Source organism: Hyla sarda, chromosome 4 (genome assembly GCF_029499605.1).
Source record: "Hyla sarda isolate aHylSar1 chromosome 4, aHylSar1.hap1, whole genome shotgun sequence".
Taxonomy (NCBI): domain Eukaryota; kingdom Metazoa; phylum Chordata; class Amphibia; order Anura; family Hylidae; genus Hyla; species Hyla sarda.
In genome coordinates this window covers 220,302,760-220,326,164 of record NC_079192.1, presented here as the reverse complement: position 1 = coordinate 220,326,164, position 23,405 = coordinate 220,302,760, and the positions used below count along the sequence as shown (strand labels likewise).

The window sequence follows — 23,405 nt, the reverse complement described above, 5'->3', positions numbered from 1 at the left end:
AACCGGCCAACACCATCTAAAGTTGATTGCTGCTACGAGCAGGCAGGCACAACTGGAGGCACACTTTAGGGTCCATCATCGGCGGATCCGCAGCGTAAAATACACTGCAGATCCGTTCCGTGTGACCCTACACTAACAAACTGAAGCAACTTGTAATAAAGAATTAGTCAAAATTTCTCCAGAAAGTTTTGAAAGACCAATAAAGTTATACAGAATAGGATTACTTGTTATTGGTAAATTATTATTTATTTTTTATACCGTCCCTGGTTTCAGGGTGTTGTACATATTATAATGGGTGAAAATACATATGACATATAGACTACAATAATTTGAATACAATGAATGTGAAACAGTAAATAACAGATTGATATAGAGGGTCCATGAGGGCTTTAAAATCTACAAGGAGAGGGAGACCGCTTCTCATCTGGCTTGTTCTTAGTTTTTGTCACATGGCTTTTCCATTTTGGCTTATTTTTGTTAAATAATAACATTGTGTAATTTCTTATATCTAGTTGTTCCTCTGAGGTTGTAGTTACCTAATTTTAGGACTTTTATGTCCTGAATCAAATAATTAAAAGAGTGTGTACTTTTTTTCTCGTAACTGTATGTTTGTACCATTTCAGATTTTCTGTATTATTACCACTAGAGATGAGCGAACTTACAGTAAATTCGATTTGTCACAAACTTCTCGGCTCGGCAGTTGATGACTTATCCTGCATAAATAAGTTCAGCTTTCAGGTGCTCCGTTGGGCTGGAAAAGGTGGATACAGTCCTAGGAAAGAGTCTCCAGCCCACCGGAGCACCTGAAAGCTGAACTAATTTATGCAGGATAAGTCATCAACTGCCGAGCCGAGAAGTTCGTGACAAATCAAATTTACTGTAAGTTCGCTCATCTCTAATTACAACTTTAATATATTTTTATTTATTTATATTTGTAAAAAAATATGCCAAATATTTTTTGTGACTATGATTTCTAGAATCTCCTCCCCAGTTTTTCCATCCTGCCTGTGCGAATTATCTTAAATGTTATGTTTAGACAGGATATATTTGGTATGTTCAGACAGGCTGGATTGTCTGCATAAAATTTGAAAGGCAAATTCACATTCACTCATTTAAATGTTAGTGTAAATTTGCTTTTACAGATTTTCCAAAGACAGGTGGAAAGAAATATTAAAAAAAAAGTCTATGCCTTCACTTCGCACTTTTGAATTTAGCTGTGGCTCCAAAAGTAGATTTTTCGTGCTGAAAATATCCCCCTCGGCTTATACTCGAGTGAACTCTCCGCCCTCAGTGGTCTTCAACCTGCGGACCTCCAGATGTTTCAAAACTACAACTCCCAGCAAGCCCGGGCAGCCATCGGCTTTCCGGGCTTGCTGGGAGTTGTAGTTTTGAAACATCTGGAGGTCCGCAGGTTGAAGACCACTGCGGCCTTCGACATCATTCAGCCCTCCCCCCCTCACCCCCTTTAGTTCTGTACTCACCTCCGCTCGGCGGGACGTTAGGGTGCGCTGGTCCTGGCCATCTGTGCTGCAGGGACAGTCCGGGGCGGAGGGATAGCCGTTCCGGGCTGTCCATCTTCACCGGGTGGGGGGGCCTCTTCTCCGCGCTTCGGGCCCGGCCCTGGAATAGTCACGTTGCCTTGACGACGACACACAGGGACGTTCATGAGTAATGTCCCTGTGCGTCGTCGTCAAGGCAGCGTCTCTATTCCCGGCACGAAGCGCAGAGAAGAGGCCCCCCCGGTGAAGATGGACAGCTCGGAACGACTATCCCTCCGCACCGGACTGTCCCTGCAGCACAGATGGCCAGGACCAGCGCACCCTAACGTCCCGCCGAGCGGAGGTGAGTACAGAACTAAAGGGGGTGAGAGGGGGGGGGCTGGATGATGTCGAAGGCCGCAGTGGTCTTCAACCTGCGGACCTCTAGATGTTTCAAAACTACAACTCCCAGCAAGCCCGGACAGCCGATGGCTGCCCGAGCTTGCTGGGAGTTGTAGTTTTGAAACATCTGGAGGTCCGCAGGTTGAAGACCACTGTATCAGACATTGACAAGCGGTGATGATGAAGGGATGGGGGGGGCTGATGACATGTGGTGATGATGAAGGGGGTGTGTGATGATAAGGGGATGATGAAGGGGGGTGTGGGATGATAAGGGGATGATGAAGGGAGGGTGGGATAATGACAAGGGAATGATGAAGGGGGGTGTGGGATGATAAGGGGATGATGAAGGGAGGGTGGGATAATGACAAGGGAATGATGAAGGGGGGGATGATAAGGGGATGATGAAGGGGGGGTGTGAGATGATAAGGGGATGATGACAGGCAGTGATGATGAAGGGGGGGTGGGATGATGACGGGGTGGGATGATGACAGGCGGTGATGATGAAGGGGGATGATGACAGGGTGATGATGATGAGGGTGTTAATGATGGGGGTCTGGATGATGACAGGGGGGAAGATGTATTTCCCACCCTAGGCTTATAGTCGAGTCAATAACTTTTCCTGTTTTTTTGGGGTGAAATTAGGGGCCTCGGCTTATATTCGGGTCGGCTTATACTTCAGTATATACGGTAGCTTTTGTAACAATTCATGCATTTGATTTTCTGTGTTGCTATCTGTTGGTTAACTGTTGGTTTTGTTATTAATTGATATCCCCACCTTCATGTCACCATTACTATTTTACTGTGGAAACAGGCAAAAATTATATTGTTACCCTAATTCATTTTTGACTGGACTATACCAATTCCTTTATTTTGTAAAGTCACAGCACTGGTTACCCATTCACAGGGCCGGATTAAGAGCATCATGGGCCTGGTGCTGAGGATTTTGATGGGCCTACAAGTGTCCGTGACCCAACAGCTGTGTTGCGGCCATTTGTGGGTTGTAGTGCAACTCCATTAACTTACATTATGTGCGACACGTATGACAAACATATGACATAGGTAGGTAGCCAGGTAAGTAGCTTGTTAACTGGATTGTTAGCTAACTAGGTAGATAGCCAGATAGCTAAGGAGAAGCAAGGTAGAGCAGCACATCCGAACAGTTTCAAGGTGATGTGGGTGCAAGCTGGCCCAATCGCAGCCCTGATCGCTGGCGGCAGTAATCGACACAAATAGAAAGCATCCCACAGCACTCCAATATAAGGTGAAAAGCAGTGTAGTTTACTTTCTCATATGTGGCAAGCAATGTTTCGACTGTCTGTACAGTCTTTATCAAGCATACAAAAGTGACCAGAGTACTGGTATTTATGTGTGAACACACACAAACTCAATTACATGGTAATTATAGCAAATCAAAGTGAAAAGGTTAAAAAAAAAAAAAAAAAAAAAACAATGATCCACTGCAAAAAAAATTAAATACACATACAGTGATCCCTCAACTTACAATGGCCTCTACATACAATAGTCTTTTCTGGACCATTGTAACATGAAACCAGACTCCTCATACAATGTACAGACAGTCCAGATCTGTGAAACGTGTCTATAGCTGGAAGAACTGACCAATCAGAATGGGCATTCACTGGTAAAACCCCTGTATTACTGAAGTGCATGCACTGACTGGCTGTCTGGTAGCTCCCCCTACAGTACAGGAAGGTACTACATGTTCTGTACAACTCTTTACCTGTACCAGTCAAAGCTGTCTATAATAGCTGAACCATGATAAGCAAATATGGCATTCAGGAGTATGAAAAAGCTAGGTGAGAAATTGTCATCTAACTTTTCTGGGCTCCTGAATGGCATATTTGCTTATCATAGTTGAGCTATTATAGACAGCTTTGACTATATGTTATAGACTATTATATATATATAATATGTTATATAGCTACTATAAGCAGACCTGCCATTCAGGAGCATGGAAAAGCTAGGTGAGACATTGTCACCTAGCTTTTCTGTGCACCTGAATGGCAAGTCAATTCATGCCTGGTGGACTAGTGATACCTTTGGGGGAACTCCTGGGGCAGAGGCAGAGCGTAATGTGCGCAGGCAACAGGACCTCAGGCAGGTGGCAGCTACAGCACACACAGTAGTTTTTTTAAACTTGGCGGGCGCTGGCCGAACGGGGGGGATGAGTCACATACGCTACCCATATGTCATGTGGGGCACGCAGGTCAGCAGATTACGCAGTCATATCACCAGGGCTGCCCCTTACACACTGTGGCACACGCTAGATTTTATAAACACAAAATATCGCCACTCCATATTATTTCTGCAGTGACTAAACAATACCACCATACTGTAAGGAAATAAAAGCCACTATACACAGACCAGTATCACTAATAACACCACAATACAAGGGACATATACAGTAATTCTGCCGCACCAAGACCACTACCATTACCACTAACACTGCTATATTGTTATTGAATAAAAACCAGTACAGTATACAAAAGATCAATAACCCTACACAGGAATAGATTTGAGCTGTACACAGGGGCTGCAGACCATATAAGTGATTATAGTTACATACTCCCAGGGGCGTCTACTCTGTTCAGAGTCGTTCACTTTTCTCTTTCTTCTCCATCTGTCCTGGGTCATCATGAAGATTTCTCGTCTTCAACGAATCTGCCAGACAAACATTTTAGGCTTCTCGCTACAGCAAAGTCCTCAACTCTTTACAAACTCCCTATATGTATTACACTCCTCCATATAGTAGTCCCTTCTGTGCCCTATATAGTATTAGGCCCCAACATTGTCCTTGTACATTATAATGCCCCCTCTCATTGCCCCATATAATATAATGCCCCTGTACATTGCCCTCATATATAGTAATGACCTCTCACATTTCCCCCATATATAGTAACGTCCCTGTACACATCCCCCATACATAATGCCCCCTCACATTGACCCCATATATATTAATGCCTCCTTACATTACCCCCATAGATTAGTGTCCCCTCATATGGTCCCCATATAATTAATGCCCCCTCACATGACCCCCCATATATAGTAATGCCCCCTCACATTGCCCCCATAGAGAGTAATGCCCTCTAACATTGCCCCATATATAGTAATGCCCTCTCACATTGCCCCCATATATAGTAATGCCCCCTCACATTTCCCCATATATAGTAATGCCCTCTCACATTGCCCCCATATATAATAATGCCCCCTCACAATGACCCATATATAGTAATGCCCTCTCACATGCCCCCACACATAATGCCCCCTCACATGCCCTCTCACATGCCCCCCACACATAATAATGCCCCCTCACATGCCCCCCACACAATAATGCCCCCCTCACATGCCCCCCCACACAATAACGCCCCCCTCACATGTTCCCCACATATAATAATGCCCCCTCATATGGCCCCAACACTTATTAATGCCCCCTAACATGGCCCCCACACTTATTAATGCCCCCTACACATATTAATGCCCCCTCACATGGCCCCCACACATATTAATGCCCCCTCACATGGCCCCCACACATATTAATGCCCCCTCCCACGGCCCCCACACATATTAATGCCCCCTCACACGGCCCCCACACATATTAATGCCCCCTCACATGGCCCCTCACATATTAGTGCCCCCTCACATGGCCCCCTCACATATTAGTGGCCCCTCACATGGCCTCCTCCTATATTAATGCCCCCTCACATGGCCCCCTCACATATTAATGCCCCCTCACATATAATGCCCCCTCACATCAATGCCTCCTCACATGGCCCCCTCACATATTAATGCCCCCTCACACACACACACACATATATATATATATATATATATATATATATATATATAGTAATGCCCCCCTCACAATGCCCCCATATATGGAGGTCATGTGAGGGCGCATTACTATATATGGGGGCCATGTGAGGGGGCATTACTTATTGGGGGCAAAGTGAGGGCGGCATTACTTATTATTACTTTGCCCCCATATAAGTAATGCCCCCTCACTTTGCGCCCATATAAGTAATGCCCCTGTCACTTTGCCCCCATATAAGTAATGCCCCCGTCACTTTGCCCCTATATAATAATGCCCCAAGCAAAAAACAAAAACACCACTCAAATCTGCCTCGTTCCCCCGCAGCTCTTGTTCTCTCCTCTTCTCTCCTGTGCTGACAGCCTCTACAGAGCCACTGCCGCACAGGAAGCCCGGGCTGGAGTGACAGGACGGAGCCGCCGGCTCCTTCCTGTTACGCCACCTGCCGCACCGAGCGCACGCTCAACGTTGTGTGCGTCTTAAAGGCGCACTCAGCGTTAAAAGCTGCGGTCGCTCGGAGATTCGGGACAGGTGTCCCAGATCCGCTGGCGTCCCGGATCCCTTCACCTGCTAGCCCAGTCGCAGGGAGAACGATGGGGCCCGCAGGTAAAGGGTCCGGTTATGCACATGCAGGGACCGTGCCAGCACCGGCCCCAGCATGTTGCAGCCCTAGGTCTGTGCGGCCGTTTGTGCGGGCCGCCGAGCCTATTTTAACGCAGGGGCTTGGAGCTGCCGCTCCATCCGCCCCTACATTAATTCGGCCCTGCCCATCCACATTAAATTACAGCCTAAGTACAGGGTCAAATGTGCAGTTCTTTGCTGGGCATTTACTTCAGCTGATTTTGCCACCCATTGGCTTCAATGGGTAGGAAAATATGCAGCAGCAAATACACAGCAAAATGCGGCACATGTCATCCTAATCTAAATGTATCACTTTCATCGATCACACACTTCATAGTGCTGCACCTTCCTACATCTCTCCCCTCCTTTGCGTCTACCAGCTCACCTGAGCCCTGACTGCCATCTCAATGATTTTGCTTGTGATGCATCTGTTCTCTTGAAAGAACTGGAACAGACAGATTAATTTCAACATCCAGTTTTTAAGTGTCCCCTAAAAGTACATCTTTTAAAGCAAACATTATTTAAATCTGTTTTCTGCCCCTTCCACATTACTCCTCATGACCTAAAAGGAAACCTGTCTACAACTTCATGCTGCCTAAACCACAGACAGCTAAAGTATGCCATCCCACACGGAAGTTTTACTTTTGTTTGTTCTTTTAACTGCTACTGTAGCTGTTTTTAGCCGGAGACAAAAGTGGATCAGTGAGGAAAGAGAAGTATAAGTTGATCCCTTATATTTCCCATTCCTTTTGATCTACTTTTGGTTTTGGCTTAAAAATTTCAGTGGCAGTTTTACAAAAGTTTAACAAAAGATACAGCCTTGTGTGATAGCAGCCAAAAACTGTGACAGGCTCCTTAATTACAATGGTATATGATTCATCCTTAAATGCTATACATGAGTTGTGCCAGGTACTGCCCCATGACTTTGAGCCCCTTTGTTTGCTGGTTTAGCAACAAATGAGAGTTAATAATACACTGTTGTATGGAGGTAGCCATGATTCGGGCAGCATAAAACTAATGACCCTTTAACGCTGTCTTTTAATTATAAATTTCACAGTCGATGCACTTCATATCTGTGCCTAAAGACACTGGCTGGATGTGTGTCTTCTCAGCTTTACACTTACTTTACTAAGACTGGAGTGTAGTTTTTTTAATGGGTTTTTATTCCCTACAATTTTTTTTCCACGGTATTTACTAAGGTTTGCCTACGTTTTGCACTCTTCCCTACATTTTGCTCTGATCTATGGGATTTTACAAGCTTAAATCCACCACGTTTTATGTGCAAACCTTAGGAAATATGTTGGGTTTTTGTGAAAATGTCGGGAACACGCCCCCTTTTCAGTATACACGTTCCCTTTACCAACGACAAAGCCCTTTTTCTGTGTTTTCTCAGTAAAATGACGAGTTGGTCGGGTTTTTTTCAATTCTGGCGTAAATTCTGGTGTAAACAGAATTTCTGTCGCAATGCAGCAGACTCTGGTGCACAACGTGACAAAGCATGTCGGGTTTACAATAGTAAATCAGGGCCATTAACTCATGTCTTACCTCTGTTTTCCCATAGATTGTAAGCTGTTGTGAGCAAGGCTTTTACTTTTGATGTTTGAGTAGTTTCTTTTCCTACTTTGCTGTAGAATATGTTACCTTTATTAATTCTTTATTGGTGGTATTATTATATGGGCACTATTAAATAACTCTGCATTTAAAAAAACTAAAATACTTTGACAAGTTGTCAGAATAACATTTCTCTGTTATTATCTGTCCCAAATGTTGAAGGGCCTGACCATAGGGGGCACCCTACTAGACTTAATATTAACCAACAGACCTGACAGAGTAACTAATGTGCAGGTAGAAGAATACCTAGGGAATATTGATCATAGTATAATACATTCTAACTTGTTCTGCAATAAGGGAATCTCTCGAGGGGCCACAAAAACAATGAACTTTAGGAAGGCAAAGTTTGATCAACTCCGAGAAGCCCTTAACAATATAAAATGGGATAATGTCCTCGAAAACAAAAATACTGACACTAAATGGGAGACTTTTTTAAGAATATTTTAAATTCTCACGGTAAGAGGTATTTATGTAAATTTAAAAAAATAACCAGGTAAGGAACCTCTAAAACATAACTTTTAATGTGCTCTTAAAAGTGCAAAAATAACAAAGATAATATCAAAAATATAAAAAATATGAATCGCCATCATACAGTCCACATGCTCTGTATATTGTAACGTGTCCGCACAATCCTATTATATATGCTGATAAACTTCAGTTGACATCATCAGTATTGTCCTCAGTCTCCTCTTCTAAGGTACTGTATGTATGTTGTCTGATGAAATATTTAATCACGAACTCCAATCCATATAGTGAAGAGAAAAAAAAAAATATATATATATACCTATGTGGATGAATAAAAATGTTAAGGGGACAATAAATGACAAAAATAAAGCATTTAAACTACTAAAACAGGACGGCAGTGAAGATGCATTAAAAAGCTATAGAGAAGAATTTTAATATGTAAAAAACAGATAAAAGCTGCAAAAATGGAGACGGAAAGACTCATTGCCAAAGAGAGTAAAACTAACCCCAAAATGTTCTTATAATATATATATATATATATATATATATATATATATATATATGTATATGGCAAAAAGGTCAATAATGAAAGTGTAGGCCCTGTAAAAAATGATGAGGAAGAAATTATAGACGGGGATCAGGAAAAAGCAAATATATTAAACAAATTCTTCTCCACTGTATTCACTGAGGAAAATTAATTGCCAGGAGAAATACAGCAAGATAAGGCAAACTCCCCAGTACAGGTCACCTGTCTAACCCATGAAGAAGTACAGTGCTGCCTACAAATGATCTAAATAGACAAATCACCAGGTCCAGATGGCATTCACCCCCGTGTTCTAAAGGAATGAAGTAATGTAATAGACAGACCCCTATTTTTAATATTCAAAGACTCTATAGTGACAGGGAATGTTCCCCAGGACTGGCGCATAGAAAATGTGGTGGAAAAATATTTAAAAAGGGATCAAAAGGTGACCCCAGGATTTATAGACCTGTTAGTTTAACCTCGGTTGTATGTAAATTGTTTGAGGGGTTTCTAAGAGATGCTATTTTGGAGTATATTGATAAAAATAAATGTATGACTCCATGGGTTTATGAGGGATCGGTCCTGTCAATCTAACCTGATGAGCTTTTATGAGGAGGTGAGCTCTAGACTGGACCAGGGGAATCGCTGGATGTCGTATATCTGGATTTTTCCAAAGCATTTGATACAGTGCCACATAAAAGATTGGTACATAAAATGATTGGGTACATTTTCTGATAGGGTGACTGTTACTAGTGGGGTACCACAGGGGTCAGTCTTGTTTCTTATTCTATTTAATATATTCATTAATGACCTTGTAGAAGGTGTAAGGATTTCTTCCTTTGGGATAGCTCTGGGATTGTCCTTGACACCGCCACAGGACATGTTTCCACTTCAATCAGCAGGCAAACAGTACTTTATGCAAGTCCAGCCCCTCACCAGCTTTATTAGACAGGTTGCAGGATAAATAAAAACATAACATAACCGGAACAAACAAAACCCTAGACCGTCCAGTCACTAACTAAACAATCCAGCATGCCCTGTCTGTCAACTGGTGGGCTTTTCCTGGCCAGTTAAACTTATGCCTCCTGCAACCTTCTCCCTGTTCACACACCTCTTGCTGTGTGTCTCGTCCACACCACTCTTTGGGGCCACTCACAGCTCGGGCTGTGTGTTCCTCAGCCACCTTGCTGTCTTCTAGGGAAGTATTGTGTCTGTCTTCTTTTTAAACACACTTCCCCTTTCTGCTACCTCATTAATAAGGCCACAGGTGGCGGTTTCTCCATGGTTAGCTAGGGAAATACACCCTTTACTTGCCACACTGTCACATATCACCCCCCCCCCTCTGCTCAGACCACCAAGAAGGAGTACTTGTATTCAAAAGGCAGAGTCCAACTGCCTTTCCTTTTCCTTGAACAAGTTTGTCCAACAGGTTTGAGGCACTTGGCTCACTTCTTCAGCAGATTTTATATGCACCACTTCAATGGCACACCCTTCTTTCATTTGCACTTTCATCAGCCACCAAGCACAAGAATTTTGGTCACCTTTGACAAATTCCTTGTAAACGGCTTTATTCTTGGTCTTCAGACTCCACCATTTCTCGAGTCCATTGCTTAGACTCCGCCACTTTTAGAGAAAGCATCTCAGTATCCAGTAGCTTTAAATGTTTTTGCTGCTCACTCTTGAGCATAGCAGAGTTCACCTTCTCTCTTTCCAGCAATTCTGTCAAGTTTTTGACAGTATCCCCCAAGGACAGCAGTTCTTCTCTCATCTGCTCATTGTCTTTATTCAGCTATGCCATATTGGACACTTTCTGCTCATAGATTTTTAGCTGAGCCTCTTGTTCAGAGCACTGCGTTCCCAGTGAATCCAAGGTAGCTGTGTGAGACTTAACGTGCATTTCATTCTGCGCCTCCAGGCTCTGCCCCTTATGAGCCATTATTACTTTCTCCTTCTCCACCTCTTCTTTGGCTACCAACCTAGCCTTGTAATCACTTTGTAGAGCCAGAAATGACTCACACAGGACATTCACTTCTTCATCCTTGAATGAGACCTGCTTTGCCAGACTCTGGAAATTCTCTCTCCTTGCTTGTCACAAGATCCTGGGAGCGGGACAGTTCATCCTACAGAGCCGCAAACTCATTTTTGCTTTGCTTCCTGCTCTTTCAAGCCAACTTGTTCCAACTCTTCTCCTCCTTTAGGGGTTGTCATCCCCTTCGCCAGGATCTTGGCCCCTTGGGCCTCAGGGTAGTCCCCCGACAGTCTCTGGACTGTTTCTCTGCTCTCCGGCAGACTTCTCTTCCACTGCACCACCATCTTTGCTCACTCGCAGAAACGTCAAGAACGCCTGGGTCTGCAGCAAAAATAGCTGGTACAGTGGTTCAACCTTCCTGGTCATGATCCATCTCTGGTCCTGACATCACATCTCCTTCTTTTTTGGAATACTGTGTACAGTACTGGGCACCAGTGTGCAAGAAAGATATAGTGGAGCTGGAGAGGGTTCAAAGACGGGCAACCAGAGTAATACGGGGAATGGGAGGACTACAGTACCCAGATAGATTATCAGAATTCGGGTTATTTAGTTTAGAAAAAAGAAGGCTTAGGGGCGACCTAATAACTATGTATAAATATACCTGGGGACTGTACAGAGATTTCTCCCATGATCTATTTATACCCAGGACTGTATCTATAACAACGGGGCATCCTCTACGTTTAGAGGAAAAAGGTTTCTACACCAGCACAGATGGTAATTCTCTGCCAGAGGAGGTGGTCATGGAGAACTCTGTAAGAAAGTTCAAAAGGGGCCTGGATGCATTTTTCGAGAGTAATAACATTGCAGGTTATGGATACTAGATATATAGGGACAGAACGTTGATCCAGGGATTATTCTGACTGCCATATTGGAGTCGGGAAGGAATTTTCACCAATCAACTAGTGCCAGAGAGTTAAACAGATTTGTAAATTACTTCTATTAAAAAAAAATCTTAATTCTTACAGTACTTATTAGCTGCTGAATACTACAGAGGAAATTCTTTTCTTTTTGGAATACAGAGCTCTCTGCTGACATCACGAGTACAGTGCTCTCTGCTGACATATCTGTCCATTTAAAGAACTGTCCAGAGTAGGTGAAAATCCCCATAGCAAACATATGCTGCTCTGGACAGTTCCTAAAAAGGACAGAGATGTCAGCAGAGAGCACTGTGCTCATGATGTCAGCAGAGAGCACTGTGTTTGAAAAAGAAAATAATTTCCTCTGTAGTATTCAGCAGCTCATAAGTACTGTAAGGATTATTTACAAATCTGTTTAACTTTCTGGCACCAGTTGATTTAAAAAAAAAAAAAAAGTTTTCCACCTGTGTACCCCTTTAATTTTAGTAAGGCTTTACATGCCTCCAATTTAAATTGGTATGTGTCCATTGGTTGTAGTTCAGAGTGCTGTCCTTGCTGTAGCATTTGGATCTAGAGTGTTGTCCAAACTAGAAAACCTATTTTAATTACTTTTGACTGCTCAAACATTGCTGAGCGATCTTAATAGTCAAGCAGTACAACTTGTTACATTGATTCAGTCTGCCATTTTCATTATATTTTTTGTAAAACATAACAAATAATACCTAATTTCTTTCTATTTTATAGTGTGTTAAGAGAGCCATTAAATCTTGCTTGTCAGCTTGTTAACATGTCTTGGTATTTTTCTGAAATTGGTAGGTTTAATACCATCTCATTAGTCATCTTAAGAAACACTTGCAATAAGTGCTCATACAAAGCCGCCTTACTTTTCAATGACTGTCATTATATTTGTAGAAACATTCTACTCATGTGGTCTCTTGGCTGGCATACATAATAGAGTAAAAACCTGGTGTAAGACCATCTGATAATGTATTGCTGTACTAAGAAAAAAAATTATAGGCCAACAAATAGACACTACATAATTTTTTTCTACTTCTCCTTACACAACAAGGTACCCTTTTTCACTGAAGCATTTTCAAGATATATAAATGAAAATGTTAGTCTGACATACATTACTATGAAAAGAAAACCTTCTTGTGTTCCAGAATGGTATTTACCATGCCTGACGCTTTTTCTGACACAAATGATTCTTCTTCTTTGTGTTACAGTGTGTGTGGCCTCCTAATAACTTGTACTGTGACCTATATACTAAGCCCATTAGAATAGAAAAGTGGTGATGAATATTGAGTATATGATGCACATTCTGACTGGCATCTTAATAAATGTGTAGTAATATTTAAGTGTCTCTTTTTTTTTTTTTTGGTCTGCATATGAAATTATAGATTCACTGTTGGTTTTATATTGATGGTAATCTATACTGTCCGCAAATTTTAAAATGTAAATAAAAAGAAAAGGACATGGTTCTTAATGTAAACTTTCAGATTATATGCCATATAGACTTTTCATGCTTTGCAGCTAAATTCACCAGTTATTTCAGTTTCATCTTTTGATCGTTTGTTCTGGAGGTGTCTGCCAGGGAAATAAGAAGTACTATTATGTAACAGACAGATAGAGACATAAACTTCTTTGACAGAATTCCTTGTATCACAAGGGATTTCAAGGCCTCTTTTCCTTTGTAAATGTGAAGCTTAAAGACATCCTGAAATTGTTTCGTCATTTGATATTTCAACACTATTGTTAACGTTGCCTTTTGGAATATAAAATCATAAAATGGCTTTCCTCTAAAAATTTCCTTTATTCTGTTAGTTGATTAGATCTTATGGCTAAAGTGGTTATCCATCATAAGGTGATTTTGCCAGACAGTTAGCCTACGTTTCCACTTGTTTTTTTTTCTGGCAGTTTTGAGCCAAAGCCAGAATTGTATTCAAAATGAATAGGACATATAAATGAAGGACTTACACTTCTCCTCCCTTATGGATCCACTTCTGATTTTGGCTCAAAAACTGCATTTTGGCTCAAAAAGACCAAGTGGAAAATTAATCTGCTTAGGAAGGATCTGTGCTTGTCTTGGGGTAAATGGCTATGTTGTGAAATTACCATGACGACGTGGCTATCTTTTTTTGAACTGGGTATTCCCTGTTTCAGTTCATTCTCTCGAACTACAAATCCCATAGTTCCTTGTTTTTAAGTGTGAGTTTACATTCCTCCCTCCCACACATCAGCCACCCCACTCATTAAAACACAAATGAGCTGCATTCCATTCAAAAGACCTTTATTTTCTAACCAGTGTGCCTACAGCTGTTGCAAAAATACAATTATTTGCAGAATGATCTCTCTCCCTCCCAGTGGTTGCTCCACCAATTTTAGCAGGACAGGCACTGACAAGACTGCAGCCTGGAAAAACATAAGACCTGAGTAATTTTGTATGCTTTTAAAAACAAATATTGTGGCGAAAATCACAGAAGAATTGCGAGACCACCATCAAACACAGATATAGACGCTATATTATGAACTACAGTAACTTTACAGACCCTGTAGCAAATAAAACTACCCCTTTAATTTTATTATTAAGCTTTGGTAACATCACCCTCTCTTTCCAATCACATAATATAACTGTTGGATTGGGCAACAACATTTCTAAAGCTGGCTATATGTGTAATATGTGTGTAAGCATTTGTTTTCAATGCAGAGAGGGGGTGAGCTTCTGGCAGGGGCTTATCTCCCAGAAACCAAAAAGATTTGGCAGTTGATATCCAACAGAGATTGTCATCTCAAACATCTTCTGTCCATGGAGAGGCCACCATAAACATTAAATGGTCAGCTGGTCCTGCTGAAATTAAGTTAAGCTGACATGTATCTAATGTGTATAGCAAACTTTGTATGGTCTTCCTTATAAGGGTTATTCCAAGATAAGATATAATTCCTCATCCAGAGAAAAAGGGATAAGAAGTCGATCAGTGGGGGTCTGACTGCTGGGACCCCACAAGAATTGCTATCAGTAAGCCTTAACTAACTTAACTTCACATTACTACCACTTAATTTAGAGGCTTGATATCCACTCTTCATTATAAGTTAGAATTACTCTTAAACGGGTACTCCACCCCTCGATATCTTATCCCCTATCCAAAGGGGATAAGATGTCTGATCGTGGGGGGCCCGCCGCTGGGATCCTTTGGATAGGGGATAAGATTTCTAGGGGCGGAGTACCCATTTAATGCTGGCATTGGTGATCTTGTGATTACTGTATATTTTCTTTTAGATTTGTTGCTTAGCTAGTGCATTGATTTTAGGTTCTTTTCATCAGTATAAAAATGTATGTCAGTTTGTGTCGTGGATCCTGCATCAAGGTCAAGTTCTCTGGAACCAGTACTACTATATACATTCACTATACTTATTACTTTTGGTGTTATGCTTAACATTATGTCTGTGTAATAAAATTATGAATTGGCAAGGAATTTAGTACAGGGTTTGGTCATGGTGTTTTCGCATGTGCTTAGTGCGACATTTCTGCAATCTTGAAGCAACATGTGCCAGAAATCCTGCATGTCCCAAAATAAATGCCACCAAAGGGCTGTGATTTCAATTTTGCATACAGACCCACATATTTATCAACTTTTCTGACTAAATTAAGAGTTTTCTGTTGGGAACATATCTGACATAGCTGAAGAAATAGAACAGAAAAACAAACAAATAGGTGAGAAAGCAACACACAAACAGAAAATTAACCACTCGCTTAACTTCTTGTCCTTTTTAATGTTGCTGGATTATGTTTTAGGATGATGTTATCTTGTTAATATTTTCCCTATTTGTAATGTGAGTAGAGTTATTATTATTTTTTCCCTAATTTAAACGTCATAGAAATATCATGAAATATTCAAAATTTAAACAATAGAAATATTATGAAATTTCCATAGTGGCATAAATTGTTTTGAATCGCCAAATGTTGAATGTGGGGAAAGGCCATTTTTTAAGGATTAATTTTTGCCATGCACATTAGTTGTCTCGTGCGCCAAATCTGTGCCAAAATTTCCTAACAAAAGTTACACTGTAAATAACCAATTAAAACATGACCCACTAAAGGAAACCCCACAAAATCAAAACCCGACCCTCTTAGTAAATGAGGGCCAATATGTTTTTGTTCATAATAAAGCTACTGTATGTCAGGTCATCTTTAAGCCTCCATCCCGGGGTAATGCTTACGTGTTACCTATTTTCTTCAGTGCTGGCTATTTCTTAGTTCTGCTCCATTAAAATTCCCCTATGATTAGTAGTTCCAACACAAGGAATATATAATGTATACAGGTTGATTGTTGGCTAAACAAGCACTTGTGGGTACATTTATGGTTATGGCTGCCGTTACAATTCCTGCAGTGGTTGTTATTCACACAGTTTAGTTGCCTGAATCATAGAAATCTATTAGCTGGGTCCTCTTTTAATGGTTTCCCCACAATGACAGTATCAACTGTTAATAGGTTAAGGTTTGACAGCTAGGACCCCCATGATCATGAATACAAGGGTCCCAAGTGCCCCTGTTTAAATGGAGCAGCATTTCAGTATGCGCAATCACACTTCATTCAAAGTCTATGCTATTGCTGAAGATAGCCGAGTATAAGTTGTCATTATAGGTTAAACTCTTTAATAGGAAGCAACACATTTTTGTCATTTATTTTGTATTTATTTTACATTTAATCATACAAAACAATCTGTTTTTCAGACTACCTTTCTCAAGGGGTGGACCTTTCAGGAATAGAAGTTATTGAGAATGATCTGCTGTTCATTGGTAGAGCACGCCTTGAAGTTGAAAACCAAGCAAAGCGCCTGCTGGAGCAGGGTGTTGAAACCCAGGTAAATACTCCTTTTTACTTTTATTTTTAGACCAATGCATTTTATTTGTACTAGTTTTCTTTTTTTGTGTTTGTTTTTTTTCTCCCCACAAAATTTTTGGGCATAATGAAAGATCACATTACAAATTACAAGTGGTTGTGCAAAAAAACAAAACAAAAAAAAACTCTCCTTATTAGGCTCTATTGATGGAATGTATAGGCAGGTTTTCACCAAATGAATAAATGGTGCAGGAAATGCAGGAAGGTGCAGGATAAATATGATGCTAGTACATTTATAAAATTTTGCTTCAGAACACTATTTGTGGTGTTCTTTTCTGCGACTGTGACTTTTTCCCCCGATGCACTTTTGTGTGACTTCTTCAAAATGGTCTCTACAGCAGTTCTGTAAGCCAGGTCTCGGCTGGTGTATGTTTGTAGTTTAATTGAGGGCATTGCTATTATTCTGTGACTTTTTTAAAGAAAAGTCACTCTTAATAAAAATGTAAAAAAGGAAAAAGTGTGTAAAAATCATTTTAGCCAAAGGCAAAAGGCCACGCATATTTTGGGCAACAGAGACATTTCTGTGACTTTTCTACACCAAAGAAGGCCCTAAACTTTTTGTTAAACCCCCCCCCCCCCATGTGTTTTAAAAGGCTAGAAGTAAAAAAACGAAAATGCTAAAAATTAGAGGTTAAAGGTCAATGTAAAATTTGCTGTACAATGAGCAGATTACAGGCTCATAAAACAAAGCAGTACAGGTGCATGCCAAAGTTCCAGAGAGTAAAGAACAGTTTAAGGCTACCCTAACAAAGAAACCAAAAATAACATAAGGGAAAAGTTAGGCTGGCTAATTTAATCCAAGCAAGGTAAGTAGAACTGGTGCTGCCATTTTATATACACAGTGAAATTTCCCTTAGCGGACTCCTCCCAAAAGGGGACACCTTCCAACAGCGGACAGTTTTTTATTCCCAGGCAGAGGCCCATAACACTTAATGTATTTGCACCCTCTGAATAGGGGACACTACTAGTAGCGGATGTGGACACACCCAATAGGGGACAAAATGCTCGAGATAAGGGACAACCAGGCTGATGTGCCGGCCCTACCTTGTACACAGGGCCGCCATCAGGGGGGTACAGCCAATACTCTAGGGGGCCCTGGCCCCCGCTGCACCCCCCCTGCAGGAGCCCCAGCACAGAACCAGAACACCACTGTTTAAACAGTGGTCTCCTGCTTCTGTTCCACTGTGTAATTTCTTTCCCCCTTTATCTCCCTATGCCATTTCATTCCTCCTTTATCCCCCCCGTGCCAAATCACCCCCCCCCCACCTTACCCCATGTGCCACATCACTTTTCCCCTTCCATCCTCCCCTGTTGTTCTTACCTGACCAGCAGGCTCAGATGCAGGGGCTCACAGCGGGTTAGATGTTCTCCTGACATCCTCTGCACTGTGCTTACTGTCACTGCTGGCAGTCGGTGCTGCTCACAGTCTCTTAGTGAGTGAAGAAGAGGGTGTCAGGACTTACTGGACAGATAAGAAGAACAGCAGGGGTTGTAGGGAAGAGGAAAATTGATGTGGCACAAGGGCTAAGGCGGGGATGATTTGGTACAGGGCACAGAGGGAATAAAGTGGCACAAGGGGATTAAGAGGGAACCAAATGGCACAGGGGGGTTATATGGGGGAAAGAAATGGCACCGGGGGTGGGGGGTTTGTAATGGTAAAGAGAGGTTGAGGAATTTGCACAGAAAGTAATAAAGGGGGAATGAAATGACACAAGGGGTGATTAAATGGCATTGGGAGATTCTACTGTAATACTGAATTACTTTTTATTGTGTTTTAAGTAATTACACTCTGGAGTGAGTACAGTATAGTATTCGGTCATTTAGAAAGATTTTTGAGCCTTTCTGGACATCTCTCAATAGGGCACGCTAACTGAGTGTCCACTATTGGGAGATTCTACCGTAGTATCATACACTGCTCAAATAAATAAAGGGAACACTAAGATAACACATCCTAGATCTGAATGAACGAACTAATCGAATGACAACAAAATCACACAAAATTTATCAATGGAAATCAAATTTATCAACCCATGGAGGTCTGGATATGGAGTCACACTCTAAATAAAAGTGGAAAACCACACTACAGGCTTATCCAACTTTGATGTAATATCCTTAAAGCAAGTCAAAGTGAGGCTCAGTAGCATGTGTGGCCTCCACATGCCCGTATGACCTCCCTACAATGCCTGGGCATGCTCCTGATGAGGACTGGTGGATATTCTCCTGAGGGATGTCTTCCCAGACCTGGACTTAGAGCAAGACATGATGTCCCAGATGTGATCAATCGGATTCAGATCTGGGGAACGGGCGGGCCAGTCTATAGCACCAATGCGTTCCTCTTGCAGGAACTGCAACACTCCAGCCACATGAGGTCTAGTATTGTCTTGCATTAGGAGGAACCCAGGGCCAACTGCACCAGAATATGGTCTCACAAGGGGTCTGAGGATCTCATCTCGGTACCTAATGATAGTCACGCTACCTCTGGCAAGCACATAAAGGGCTGTGCGGCCCCCCAAAGAAATGCCACCCCACACCATTACTGACCCACCACCAAAACCGGTCATGCTGGAGGATGTTGTAGGCAACAGAACGTTCCCCATGGTGTCTCCAGACTCGGTCACGTCTGTCACATGTGCTCAGTGTGAACATGCTTTCATTTGTGAAGAGCACAAGGCGCCAGTGGCAAATTTGCCAATCTTGGTGTTCTCTGGCAAATGCCAAACATCCTGCACAGTGTTGGGCTGTAAGCACAACCCCCACCTGTGGACGTCAGGCCCTCATGGAGTCTGTTTCTGACCATTTGAGTGGACACATGCACATTTTTGGCCTGCTGGAGGTCATTTTGCAGCGATCTAGCAGTGCTCCTCCTGCTCCTCCTTGCACAAAGGTGGAGGTAGCGGTCCTGCTTCTGGGTTGTTGCCCTCCTACGGCCTCCTCCATGTCTCCTCATGTACTGGCCTGTCTCCTGGTAGCGCCTTCATGCTCTGGACACTACGCTGACAGACACAGCAAACCTTTTTGCCACAGCTCGCATTGATGTGCCATCCTGGATGAGCTACACTACCCGAGCCACTTGTGTGGGTTGTAGATTCAGTCTCATGCTACCACTAGAGTGAAAGCACCGCCAGCATTCGAAAGTGACCAAAACATCAGCCAGAAAGCATAGGAACTGAAAAGTGGTCTGTGGTCACCATCTGCAGAACCACTCCTTTATTGGGGTGTCTTGCTAATTGCCTATAATTTCTACCTGTTGTCTGTTCCATTTGCACAACAGCATGTGAAATTGATTGTGCTTCCTGAGGGGACAGTGTGATTTCACAGAAGTGTGATTGACTTGGAGTTACATTAACTTGTGTTGTTGAAGTGTTCCCTTTATTTATTTTTTAGCAGTGTAGTTTGGCTGGATGCTGATATGTTTGCCAAACATGATATATAGTGAAAGGAATGACAGTGCAACCTTGTGCTCAGCATATTAAAAGGGGCTTTGACAGGTTTTTTTCTGTCTAGCTGACTAGTAATGATTGACATATTGATTCAACCCTCTCCTCAAATCTGTCTATTCAACTGTTGTAGATCAGATTGTTTGAGCTTCAGCCTTCTGTTCCCCACTGTGCTCCTCATTTATTATATTTTAACACCTTTTCAAATGTCTTCATCCAACGCTGCAGAAAAAGTAATGATTGTACCAGTACAGCTATTAATGTCAGACTCCTAACCTTTTGTATCTGAATAGAATTTCTACATTTTCTCCTTGTAACATGTGCACAGTAGCGTGCAGGAGTTTAAAATTACTAAGAACGCATTTACCTTAAAGAAGAAGTGTAACAAATTATGACTTTTATATAAATGATATAATCACTAAATAAACTTTTGTTTGGTAAAGTTAAAATTGTAGCACCAAAAGTATTACACCAAAATTTTATCCTTAAAGGGTTACTCCGGTGAAAACCTTTTTTCTTTTAAATCAACTGGTGGCAGAAAGTTAAACATATTTGTAAATTACTTCTATTAAAAATCTTAATCCTTCCTGTAATTATTAGCTGCTGAATACTACAGAGGAAATTCTTTTCTTTTTGGAATACTCTCTGATGACATCACAAGCACAGTTCTCTCTGCTGACGTTATTATAATAATAATAACACTTTATTTATTGTTGTCCTTAGTGGGATTTGAACCCAAGTCCCCTGCACTGTAAGGCAGCAGTGCTAACCACTGAGCCACCATGCTGCCCTTAGCATACATCTGCTATGCATGGATGCTAAAATGGACAGAGATGTCAGCAGAGAGCACTGTGCTCGTGATGTCATCAGTGTTCCAAAAAGAAAGGAATTTCCTCTGTAGCATTCAGCAGCTAATAAGTACTGGAAGGATTAAGATTTTTTAATAGAAGTAATTTACAAATATGTTTAAATTTCTGCCACCAGTTGATTTAAAAGAAAAAGGGTTTTCACCGGAGTACCCCTTTAAAATATTATTTTATTGAAGATATTTAAAATACAGAGATATTAAAATACAAGATACATGAATTGTGGCTAAGAAGTTACTGTATACAAAAAAGGAAGGTAAAAGTATGAGGTGGTCAGTATAGTGAACGTACTGGCATAAATAGGTGAGGTGTATATAAAATCACTTTCAGCTTGGAGCAAGCATGTAGAAGAAGAGAGAGGCAAAACATTATGCACAGACCCCCAACGTAACCCTCAAAGTAAGACAATAAGACAGAGAATAGTAAGAGAATAAGACAACAATAAAGTACATGCAAAACACTCCTAACAAAGGTAGAAAGCATAAAGAAGCACCATACAGACCAGCTCACAGACCCCCTGAAACATGCTGACCGCTTTATCCAAGGGAGATGTTAAGACTAGAGACTAGGTGGGGTATGTGTATGTATGTATACCGTGTATATATATATATGAAGTGTGACCAGTGATCACTCTAATAGTCAGTTGAGACCAATGGGTACATAATAACAATCAGGTAAGAGTATCCTCCCCTGTGCCTGTAGCTGATCCCCAGCCAATGAGAATTGATCCTCTTTAACATCTGATGCGCTTACTCTACCTATACTTGTGTATCAGCGTCATCTATCTGTTTTCCTCCCCGCCGTTTGTTGGGTCGTATGGTAACTCCCATCATACATGGCGTGATCTCTATAGTACTGGCGCATAAACGCGCCGTGGCTTTTATGCGCCAGGACTATAGAGGTCACGCCATGTATGATGGGAGTTAGCAGTTACCACCTGTTTTATGTACCCATTGGTCTCAACTAACTATTAGAGTGATCATTGGTGGTCACACGGCATATATAGATATATATATATATATATATATATATATATATATATATATATATATACATACACCACCTAGTCTCTTGTCTTAACATCTCCCATGGATAAAGCGGTCAGTGAAACATGTGTCAGGGGTCTGTGAGCTGGTCTGTATGGTGCCTCTTTATGCTTTCTACCTTTTGTTAGGAGTGTTTTGTATGTACTTGACTGTTGTCTTATTCTCTTATTACTTTGCGGGTTACATTGGGGGGTCTGTGCATGTATTTTTTGCCTCCCTCTTCTTCTACATGTTTGCTCCAAGCTGAGAGTGAATTTATATACACACCTCACCTATTTATGCCAGTACGTTCACTATACTAACCACATCATACTTTTACCTTCCTTTTTTGTATACAGTACCTTCTTAGCCACAATTCATGTATCCTGTATTTTAATATATCTGTATTTTTAAATATCTTCAATAAAATAATATTTTAAGGATCAAATTATGGTGTAATACTTTCGGTGCTATATAGAAACATGCTACACCTTATATTTTCCTTATTTGGATAGTATCATAATAGATTATCAAAGTTAAAATTGTGTAGATGTGTGCTCAAAGGAGTACTCTCCTGTAGCACTTTTTTTTAAACATTATCTCCAGGCTGCTGGCATATAGAATTAAAAACCTGGAGCTACCTGCCGCCGCTCCTCAGTGCATCGGTATCGCTTCTCCTGTCTTCCAGCATGGTCCTTTTCCTTGTTGCCGGTGGTCACACTGTGATTTAGCTAATCGCTGGCCACAGATATATCTCGCCCAGGCTAGCGATTTTCTGAATGGGAGTGTGATATATTGAGCCCTACATGCATAAAGACGGGCACCACCATATAAAATGAAAGATGGGGTGCTATCAGTGGATACAACAAGAACTGTATACCAAAAGAAAAGGAAAGCTATCCACTATAGATAGATGCACACCACAATAATAATAATGCTACCTCACCAACCAAGGGGGGGGGGGGGGACAGCAGCTCCACGCATTCTGCTGTCCTGCAAGACAGCTTCCTCAGACTCAAAAGGGAGCTGTATTGCAGGTGAGGTTGGTGAGGTAGCATTATTATCATTGTGGTGTGCATCTATCTATAGATAGGTTGGGGGGGGGGGGGAGGTGGTTATTTGGGTTATAATCCTCCACCATGGTTTTTGTGTTTTTAAGTGGTTTTAATGTCTGTACTTTTGTTGTGTGATTTAATAAAGATTTATAAATTTTTTACATTATTGTGGTGTGCATCTATCTATAGTGGCTAGCTTTCTTTTTCTTTTGGTATACATATTGAGCCCTGGCACTGGCCTTCTTCCTGGTGCCAGACCTAATACGTCACACTGCAGTTCATCCTTTCACCAGCCGAGGCAGGACATAG

At 41.5% G+C, this 23,405-nt stretch overlaps 1 protein-coding gene across 3 annotated transcripts in view; it reads left to right on the top strand.

Moving 5' to 3' along the window:
* COG5 (component of oligomeric golgi complex 5) overlaps positions 1-23,405 on the top strand; it is a 405,205-nt gene that overhangs the window by 196,656 nt on the left and 185,144 nt on the right. For all 3 annotated transcript variants that reach the window (XM_056573589.1, XM_056573590.1, XM_056573588.1), the window contains exon 7: positions 16,545-16,675. In XM_056573589.1, coding sequence (XP_056429564.1) covers positions 16,545-16,675 — 131 coding nt within the window. The remainder of the gene's footprint in view (positions 1-16,544; positions 16,676-23,405) is intronic.